The sequence below is a fragment of the Malaclemys terrapin genome, chromosome 9 (genome assembly GCF_027887155.1).
Source record: "Malaclemys terrapin pileata isolate rMalTer1 chromosome 9, rMalTer1.hap1, whole genome shotgun sequence".
NCBI lineage: Eukaryota > Metazoa > Chordata > Testudines > Emydidae > Malaclemys > Malaclemys terrapin.
Genome location: NC_071513.1, coordinates 104,759,124 through 104,769,085, shown reverse-complemented (window position 1 = coordinate 104,769,085; position 9,962 = coordinate 104,759,124). Strand labels below are relative to the sequence as shown.

The 9,962-nt window shown below is 54.9% G+C and overlaps 1 protein-coding gene across 2 annotated transcripts; it reads right to left on the bottom strand.

Moving 5' to 3' along the window:
- Positions 1-1,114: 1,114 nt before the first annotated feature.
- On the bottom strand, positions 1,115-2,996 carry HES1 (hes family bHLH transcription factor 1). 2 transcript variants are annotated; one of them, XM_054039630.1, is made up of 4 exons: positions 2,776-2,996; positions 2,575-2,670; positions 2,399-2,486; positions 1,115-1,903 (listed from the first exon to the last, which is right to left on the bottom strand). In XM_054039630.1, exons 1-4 carry the CDS (start codon positions 2,878-2,880, stop codon positions 1,392-1,394), a joined length of 801 nt encoding a protein of 266 aa, XP_053895605.1. In that variant the 5' UTR covers positions 2,881-2,996; the 3' UTR covers positions 1,115-1,391. The 2 variants fall into 2 exon arrangements, with proteins under 2 accessions (XP_053895605.1, XP_053895603.1); XM_054039628.1 differs by having other exon boundaries at positions 2,399-2,670.
- Positions 2,997-9,962: the final 6,966 nt, after the last annotated feature.

The following is a 9,962-nucleotide window of genomic DNA, read 5'->3' as shown; positions in this document are numbered from 1 at the left end:
AGCAGCTCCAAGGAGCTCTCTCTGAGGGGGGAGCAGAGCCTGATGAGGGCATGTGTATGGAAAGGGGGGCTACAGGTATGATCTGTCTGGTCTCGCAGTCCTTCTGGCTTTCATTTCCCCAACACCTGGATGCAGTCAAGCACCTGGCCAATCCAGACAAAATCCGACGTGTCTTTGTGGTGGGATTTGGAAGGAATTCCCTGCAGATCCTGGCACGGTTTAAAGCTGTCCGCTTTGAGTTAGGACTTGTTAAGGAGGGTTATGTGAGCTGAAATCCGAGCCTGCCATTTGCCTCTATCTGGGGCTCACATCTTGCCGGGAAATGGGGCATGACCAAGTCAAAGGGGTCGCTTGCTGCTGGTATTTCTCAGCTGCCCAGTCCCAGCGCTACTCCCCTACCCACATGTTTTCTGTGTTAGGGCTCAGGCAGAGCGGAGCCTTATCAAAGCCACGTGCACGGTGTTAATCAGGGAGCTCAGCCGGACTCGGTTCTGGCAAGTTAGCCCTGGGGAAGGGGCTGCACCTTTAAGCTCTCCCTCGAGGAAAGCGTGGATCTCGTTTAATTTAGTAGGTGCAGCTATGGCTTTCCAAGCTCCCGCTGAGTAATATCAGCGACCAGACCCCCTCCGCCAACTTTTGGGGTGGGGGGGAGAGAGCGGGGGGTTTGTAAACTTTTCCTACTGTTATGGAGTGGATTCTGTAGCTTGGTTTATTTCAGTGGAGAGCTACATCTGACTCACACCAGGTTAGGACCCCAAAGAAGCAGGCCTAACGCACGCCTGGCAGCCGTGCTTGCCATTTCAACTTGGAATTTAGGCTTGATGGGCAGGATCAATCCATCTCCCCTCGGCTCTGTAATCTGGTAACAGAACAACACTGAGCAGCCGAACAACCCAGCGCTTCCCGGGGCGCTGCAAGGGGCATCTGATCAGCTTCATGAAAAGGAACTGAACTGCTGCTAATGAAGTGAGAGCTTTGTGCACGGGCTGCATCGTCCTTCTGTCTGACCGGGCGGAGATAACAGCTACACAGCGCCTGCCTCAGCGTTGTGGGCAGGGAAACCCCTGGGCTCACGCAGCAAGCAGGGGCTCCCAGACACGAGTCAGCCAGTTTATTATTGTCAAATAACTTCTCCAAGGAAGTGAGGCATTTATTGTATTGTAAGAGCATTCAGACAGGATCTTTGGTGTCACATTAAAAAAGGGGGAGGGGGGCGCAAGGGAGCTCTCATGGAAAACACGAGTGGCCCACCCAGCGGAGGGGCTATAGTACAGAGGCACAATCCAATATGAACAGGTAATGATACAGCCAGGGTACGGGGGCCCCGCGCGCAGCCCGCCGCACGTGGGCCTGTCAGTCTGTCGTCTGGCCGGGACAGTCCAGAGTCCCGCTCACCAGGGCCGCCACACAGAGTCCGCTGTGAGCGAAGGCCCGCCGGCGGGGCCCCCAGAGCCCGGCCCGCCGTTGGGATACAATGGCACCACGGCCCCGCCAGGCGCGAAGGTGTTGGGGATGAGAAAGGCGAACTGGCCGTCCGAGGCAGGCACCAGCTGGAAGCCACCGTACACCTTGGTGGCCTCCCCCGCCGGGCTCCCCAACTTGCAAGGCATCCCGCTGAGCGGCACCACTCCGCCGCCTGGGGGCGCTGCCCCTGCGGGGATCTGCACCAGCGGCTGCCCGAAGGAGGCGTGTGGAGCCCCGGGTGGGGGCAGTGGCGGTGGCTGCGCCGGGTAGTTCATGGCGTTGATCTGGGTCATGCAGCTGGCCAGGTGACCTAGGAGACGGGTGCGCACCTCGGTGTTCACCCCCTCGCAGGTGGAGAGGAAGCGGGTCACCTCGTTCATGCACTCGCTGAAGCCGGCCCGGTACTTGCCCAGCACCGTGGGATCTGTGCTGAGAGCAGCTGCGGGGCAGGAGGGAGAGACATAGGTCAGTGCCTGTGGGGCAAGCAGAGCAAGGCATGCCCTCTCCTCGGGCACAGGTAGGCCCCCTCCCTGCTGCCCCCCTCCAACAGCAGCCCAGCTCCGTCCCCTCCCCAATATCTCACCCTATAGTGCGCACACATGGGGTCCTATATCCCACCGCTGCCTCCTTCAGCCTGGTTTGCAGGACTCCCTCCCACCCCAGCCGCTGCCGCCCATCGCCTGACCCTACACCTGCTTCAGAGCTGGGGTTTCCTTGTAAGGTCCTTGCTCAGCCCCCACCCCGGTGCGGTACCGGGACTCGGGCAAGGTGCCGATAAACGGATTTCCCCTCGCACCCCCCATTTCCTCCCCTTCCCCCCGCAGCCCCCGGCCCTTCTCCCGCCTTTCGCGGCCGTGCAGGCAGCGCCGAGCGTGGGAACGGCCCGCAGCCAGGGCAGGGGGAGGCTGGAGCCGCAGCGCACCGCGGCACTCACCCGTCATCTGGGCGCGCTGCAGGCTCCGGAGATGCTTCACGGTCATCTCCAGGATATCGGCCTTCTCCAGCTTGGAGTGCCGCGAGCTCTGCGGGGAGAGAGACATGAGAGCTCCCGGCGAGCCTGCGGGGGGCCCCCCGCACCCGCCGCCGCCCCCGCGGCACAGCCCCACTCACGTCTTTCTTGAGCGCGTCCAGGATGAGGGTTTTCAGCTGGCTCAAGCTCTCGTTGATCCTCGCCCGCCGCCGCTTCTCCATGATGGGCTTGGAGGACTGCACGGAAAGCGGGGGAGGGAGCAGTGAGTGCCACGGCTGAGCCCCCCCCAGCCCCGCAGCGACCCCCGGCCCCGGCCCCAGCCCCGGCGCGGCCGCCTTTACCTTGCGGTGCTCGGACGCGGTCTTGGGTTTGTCCGGCGTCGCGCTGACGCTGGCCGGGGTCGCCGCGACCGGGGAGGAGTTTTTCTCCATCATGTCAGCGGGCATCTTCCCGCAGCGCCGTGCACCGCCCCGGGCTGGACGCGACCCTGCCGCAGGCGCTCGGGCTGCAGCCCCGGGTCAGGCGAGGCGGCTGCCGGCGGAGCGAGTCCCCCGGTGTCCCTGGCCGCCGCTATTTATAGCCCGGGCTGCACGCGAACGGCTCGTGTGAAACTTCCCAAACTTTCTTTCCCACAGTAACTTTCAGCCAATGGGAGCCGGGGACACGCGGCCCCGCTCGTGGACGGCGCCCACCCATTGGTTGCCAGGCGCAGCGACCGGCGGCCAATGGCGCACGCCTGGGCCTGGGGCACCGGAGGCTACAGTGTCAATCAAAGGCGTTTAACCCTTTCTGTGCCCGGCTTCTGCTATTGTATGTCCTTGCGGGTCTGTGTCTCTTCCGCCGGGGTGGCGGAGAGTTTGGGGCCCTTCCTGTCCTGTGTCCGAGAAGGAGTTGCACGAACGCCCGGTTAATAAGCAGGTTAATTAGCAACCTGCAAAATGACCCCCTCGGGCAAGTCACGGATTTTCTTGGCCGAGCCAGTTCCAGTATTAGGTTTCGTTCGTTGTCGCGGCAGGAGGGTGCGTGGCTGTTGTGTCTGTTCAGAGCTGTCCTGCAAAGCTACTGATGGGCCTTTCCTCCCAGCGCTGCAGGGGTCTTCTACGAAGAAAAACGAAGACCCCTCATTTAGTGCCATTAAAAGATACCAGACTTGAGACCCCCTTCTTTTCTGGAGAGGGATAGAGAGAGGAAAACAGCAAATTCTGTATTTTAAAAAACGTCCCTTTTAGTTGGCCCTATATGGCTCGCTTTTAAAGTAAATGCTAAGTAGTTTGATTGTCATTGTTTATGTATTTAATTTTAAAACCGTTGGAAACAACAAAACACTGAAAGTAAATTTAACAGCTCGGCACCACCCTGATTTCTTTGGGAACTTGTGAGAGAAGTTCTAGACTGTGAAGCGGATCACCCTGTTTTCTAGGTTCCAGCGCCAGAAGGAACTGCTGTGCTCCCAGTCTGACCTCCTACAGCACTGCCCCAAATCATTCCCACAGCAGATCTGTTAGAAAAATCCCAACCTTGATTTAAAAGCTGTCTGTGATGGAGAATCCACCTCAGCCCTTGGTACGTTGTTCCAATGGTTAATAATAATCACTGTTAAAAATGTACGTCTTATATTCAATCTGAATGTGTCTAGCTTCAGCCATTGGACTGTGTTAGATTTATCTGACCTAGACTGAAAATCGCATCATTAACTATTTGTTCCCCCAAGTAGGCTCTTAATGACTGTAACCAAGTCTCCCTCTGTGTTCTCTTGAAGATTGCTCTCCCTGAGTCTATTACTAGAAGGCAGGTTTACTAATCCTTTCATCATTCTTGCAGCTCTTTTTTGAACCCCCTCCAATTTTTCAACATCCTTCTCGAATTGGGGACACCAGATCTGGACACAGTTTTCCAGTAGTGGTCACACCGGTGCCCAATACAGAGGGCAAATAACCTCCTTGCTGCTACTTGAGATTCCCGTTTGTGCACCCAGCCCAACAGGGTCACATTTGCTGTTGTAGCCACAGTGCTGCAGTGGACGCTCATGTCCCGCTGGTTATCCACCACGACCCATCCCCAAATCTTTTTCAGAGTCACTGCTTCCCAGGGTCGAGTCCCCCATCCTGTAAGTGTGGCCTGCGTTCTTTGTTCCTAGATGGATGTATTTACATTTAGTCATACTAAAATGCATATTGTTTGTTTGCATCCAGTTCCCTGACCTGTCCTCCCCCTTATTTACTACTCCTAAGATTGTGTAATCTGAAAACTTTTATCAGTTAAAGTATCATCACGTGTTAGCGTTCACACACGGGACCCTGCACATTGTATTGGGAAGGTACAAGTATGATAAAAGCACTGGAGGGACGTTGCTGATCCCCAAAAGGTCTCTGCTTTGACACTGAGGGGGCATATTTAGCACCAGGTCTGAGCAAAGCTGAAATAACTGTCTAGTGGGAAAGCAGAAGTAGCCTGTTCCACTTTAAATTATTTTTTTAGGGTGTGAGGGACTTTTTTGCCTAATTGAAAGAGAAAAGCACCATCATAACTACATCCGTTGCAATCCTCTTTCTTCTTTTGAGTTGCATGAGGCTAAGAGAGGGGAAATCTCTAGGAGGGGCCTCTGAATCTCGGCCTCCATTCTAGCTCTCCCATGCCCTGGCCACACAGCCGAGCCTGCAAGACTGCTGGTGCAAGAGGTTTGCAGTAAAGTGACTATAGCCCCATTGCTGTCTATAGTGTGTAATGCCTGCATCTGCAACTTTCGCTCCAGGCATCCGAAGAAGTGGGTTTTTTACCCACGAAAGCTTATGCCCAAAGAAATCTGTTCGTCTTTAAGGTGCCACCGGACGCCTTGTTTTTACAGCCCAAAGCTGCCCTGAGAAATCTCCCCGGGGGCTCGTGGGGGCGTCTTTCACCCCAGGCCTGCCCATGCTCCACCACTTGCTAGTCGAGCCCCGGCCGGCTCCCGGGGAGGGTGCCCGGAGCTGGCTGCGGTGAGGAGGGGAAGGATGAAGCTGGCGAGGCTGGTAGCCAGATAACGCGCCCGGAGCTGGGCGGAGAGAGACTCGAAACCCCACCGACACTGGCCGCGGGTCAGCGAACGCGGCTTTGCCGTGACCCGAGCCTGGCCCGGCTGGGGCGGGAGCAGCGGGCGCTGGTGACAGGAGCCGGCCGGCGCTGCGAGCCGGGGGCTGGAGCACGTGCCGGGATGGTTTATGGCCGCGGCGGCTGAGGTCTGGCCGGGCGCGGGGGGAGCCAGGAAGGTAAATAGCAGCAGCTGCGTGCGAGCCTGGGAAAACCACTCCCCCTGCGCGCCAGCCGGGCCTGGCCGGGAGCCAGGGCTGGCGGGGGTAGGCCGGTTCTCCCCAGCGCCCGGGCGAGGTGCCGCGCCGTGCGCCCCGGGTCGGGGCTGGCCACACCCGCGCTCCCCCAAGCGGGTCGGGCCGGCCTGGGGCGCAGTCGGGGGTGCAGCGGGGCGGCCCCTGCGGAGGCGCACGGGGGAGCCCTGGGGAAGCCGCTGCCCGGGCGCGTCCCGGGGAATCCCGGCGGGAGCCGGCTCCTGCGAGCCGCCAGCCCCAGCGCAGCCCGCCCCGCCTGCGGCCGCCGGTCGGGAACTGCGGGGCGGCGCCGGCCCAGCTGCTGCCGCGGGGCGGACACGTGGCGAGCGGCCGGTCTGCTCTGGGGCCCCGGGCTCCCTCCCTCCCGTGCTGCGGCGGGGCCAGATTGGCCGTGGGGGGAGCTGCCCCGGGGCCGCCCCTGTGGGATCGGCTCCGCTCCCCGCCGGGCCCCTGGGGAGCCAGGCAGGGGCGCCTGCAACCCCCCGCCCCCATGCATCCCTAGTGCTGGGGGCAGGGCACTCCACTCCCTCCATTTACACGGGGGATGAAATGGAGCCAGTTCTCCTCGCTGCTGCGCTGGGTTTTATACCCGGGCAGAGCCGTGGTGTCCGAGCACGCTGGGGTGAGCAGGCGGTGCAGCGGGGTAAGGTGCCGAGGGAGGTGGTAAAGGGGTAGGTGTAGGGCTGGGCTGGTAGTTTTGCGGAAGAGCAGGAAGGTGTCAAGCATCCCAGCAAGACCCCTAGGGAATGCTCCCGTTTCGGTACTCCTGTCAGTCCGAGTTTCTAATCTCGTGTTAGAGATTGAAATGAGCGTTAAACATGTGTCCCGCGTTCACTGAATGTGTGTCTCGGACACCAGTGCGTTTACGGAACGTTTCATCCAACGGTGGGGACTTATTTATTTGTTTTAAAGTTTTGCGCATTTTGGCCCTTGGACTCGCAAAGTGCTGGGCCCTGGCAGTCCCTGAGAGGAAAGTGCGGAGCTCCTCACAGCATCAGGCCTGGGGAGGGGAACTGTTTCTGTAACCTGAGAGCCTGTCCCCCCAACAGACACAGCACTGTTCCTTGCATGCAAACAGAGCTGTAAGACCATAGCAATGAACTTAAAACAACTTCTGTATGGGCAAGAAACTGGGATATCAAAAAGTAAATGCTGTTTGCCTTCAGAGGCAGCCTAGGTACTGTAGACATTCTTATATTTCAGGTAATTAGCTTAGCCAAATGCATGCCATAATAAAAGACCGATGCCAATATTTACCCGTTCAAGGCTCATCTGCCCTGAAGAAGTGAGTGCAGATTAGGTGGGTAGCCAAAGCTTTCTGTCATTTAAAATGAGGGTTGCGTTTACTAATGTCTGCCCTGAGGCTCGTCTGTGGGAAACATCTTCACACGCTGCAAGCAGACTGGGCCCTATCATGTTTTCGGGCAATAATGAACAATGCCTCTGTTGTTGATGTGGAGTGACAGGCTCGCGTGCGCACACACAGATTGTGAACGGCAGAGGACTTGGATACTGGTGGCAAAAAAAGGTTGCCTAAATGCTGCCCTTTTTGGGTAAAGATTTATGAGCAGCTGAATCCAGGAGGGCTCCACTCATCTGTGTTGCTTGTGCTTCTCGTTGCTCGTATATTTGGGGGTGAAGTGATCTCCGAGCGGGAAATAAATGCCACACAGACACTACCATTACTCTAATGACTTCAGACTTTACACAGGTGTAACTCAGGAGACTCAGGCCTGGAGTGTTCGGAGCTAGATGGGCTCGTTAATGTCAAGAGGGAGAAGTGGCTCCTTTGGTGGTGAACTGGTGTGGTCCTTTTTTGGCACTGGGAAAACTCCGAGAACTGTCTCTCCCTGACAGGCAGCGGTGAATACGGCCAATCGCTAGCCTGCGTTTTCTCTCACAACGAATGTTCGTTTTGGCAGCTTTGCTACTTCAAATGCTTTAATGTTGACTTTCAAATCATAAAACAAGCAAATGCAGAGGCACACGCTGGGAGACGTCTGTCCCTCTGCTTTGATCGGGCTGTTGTCCCTTTGCAGTACCTAAATCTGGCTGGGACATTTTGTGGGGTCAGTTTAAAAAAAATTGCTGAAGGACTTGCCTTTCCCCCCCCCCTCCCCGCCCCCCCGCTTGACTGACTTTCTCACACTCTGATTCCCATAGTCTGCCAGCTAAGTTTGAGTCACCCTGCCAAGAGCAAGACTTGGCCTATTCAAAGGCTTTAAAAAAAAAAAAAAAAGTACACACAGCAATGTTTTTCCTACTCCTCCAGTACCTGATCCGCACCTGTACGGGGCTGATCCCACACGTATCACCTGATCTTGTCTTTTCAGAGAGCGTGAGAAAAATAAAGTTCAGGAAAGAAGAGACATGTTTGCAGATCTCACCAGAGGAAAAGCTCTGATCCCTGCAGAGACTTGTGTACACAGCATCACAGCTTAAAAAAAAGTGTCATGTTTTAAACTACAGAAAAGTACAAATCTAGATTTTCTTTTTGATCCTTGCTTCAGTGAGAAGTCTTCGGATTTAAAAACAAATAGAATCCTTCAGTGTATTAAATTTAATTCCAGATGAGCAATATTTGACATAAGCTTCAATTAGTTAGAGACTTTGACAAATTAATAAAGAACAGACCAAGAGGGTGAACCAGAGGTGTAACTGCTAATGATTCTTTTCTTTCTACTCCTTATGGAGATGTCCCATTTGATGGAATAGTGAGTGATAATCTCAATGTGGAATTTTTTTTAACTAGCCTATAGAATTCTACAGTGGGGACAAAATTCTCTATTCTATTTATAGGATTATTTGAAAATTCTGTAGAAAAGATATCACTCTTCAATTCTATATATTCAGAGTGTAGTTTCTGTATAACTCAATTAGTTTCATTATTTTTATGGGATTATTTTATAGGATTTTTTCATAGGGATGAAAAATAACTTGTTCCATTGGGTTTTAAACAGTGTCTGGGGAGGGGGCATGCACTGGTATAAATGACTTGGTTCAAGACCTTGACCCATCTTGCACTGTGAAATGCCGTATGTGTAATAATTGTGATCACAGATAAGGAGGGGATGGATACTACTTCCCTAGGTAAATGCTCTTCAATTTAGTTAGCATGTGGGCTGAATGTTTCAGTACAAGCTCAACTGTTCAAGGAATGAATTAAGATAGTTGGAAGCAGGGATTTTAATGACACTAGAGATGTGGTGGAACTCAGTGCATCAGTACATCCCTGGACTACACGATATCTTAACATCGAATGTGTCTGCAGGACTGTTTACAACGGTGCTGGGCGCTGACCCGAATGAAGAGAGGTGGGCTAAAACAGGATGCCACCTGCTGGAAATGTGGGAGGAAAAGGGGAGATTGCTATGTCTCTGCGGCAGACCTTTGAGCGAGAAGCTGGGGACTGAATACATTTCACTCTGGGCAATCTCATTTCTAGAGACCCAAACGTGTTCAGGGACTTTGGGACCTAGGGAATCTAAACAGAATATGGAAAACAAATCGCATTTAAGAGCTCGGGTAATTACTAAAAAAGATTATGCAGGCTGGGAACTGGTAATTGAACCCTGAGCCTTTCACCTCTCGGTCACTGAGTGAAACCCTGCCCAGGTCACGACTGGAAGCTGTTACCCTTCCGCTGGCTGGTATGTGGCCGAGGTGACTGCACTTCTGTTTTAGTGGACAAGGCCCCACATCGCAGCTGTCTCTGATTGGCAGTCTCTGCCAGATGGCACGAGCAGGCCCAATAGCAGCCTAAAATGGGGGGTGGCCTCATGTGCAAATTATTCACAAAGTGCTTTGATAAGTGTGAGCGGATTCGGTCTCCGTCGCTGTGCACCAAAGAGCAGCAACTGTCAGACCGAGGCTCTGGTCCCCCTGCTGGTTTGCTGTCCCTTAGACATAGAGGTGTTCCCTTAGAAATCACCAGTGAGGCCCTGTGGTGAGATTTTTAAGGCCAAAAAGGATGATTGTGATTATCTAGTCTGACGTGCTGCATAACACGGGCCAGAGAACCGCACCCAGTAATCCCTGCAGCGAGCCCATAACTTCTGTTGAGCCAGCGCCCAGGGCATTGCTAGAGCCAAGCACTATTCGTGCTGGTAGTTCGGGGAGGTGGTCACCATGACAACCCTTGGGCTGTGTTCTGCAGGAAGGTGCTCAAGGCCCCGTTTTCCCCGTGGCAGGACGCTGCTCCATGAGCC

What these genes read in the sequence shown, in the direction of transcription:
- HES1 (XM_054039628.1), bottom strand. Translation starts at nt 2,880, where the DNA reads ATGCCCGCTGACATGATGGAGAAAAACTCCTCCCCGGTCGCGGCGACC. An exon ending in CCGCGTCCGAGCACCGCAAG is followed by an intron (nt 2,671 to 2,775) that starts GTAAAGGCGGCC and finishes CTTTCCGTGCAG; the next exon opens with TCCTCCAAGCCCATCATGGA. An exon ending in GCAGCGCGCCCAGATGACGG is followed by an intron (nt 1,904 to 2,398) that starts GTGAGTGCCGCG and finishes CCTGCCCCGCAG; the next exon opens with CTGCTCTCAGCACAGATCCC.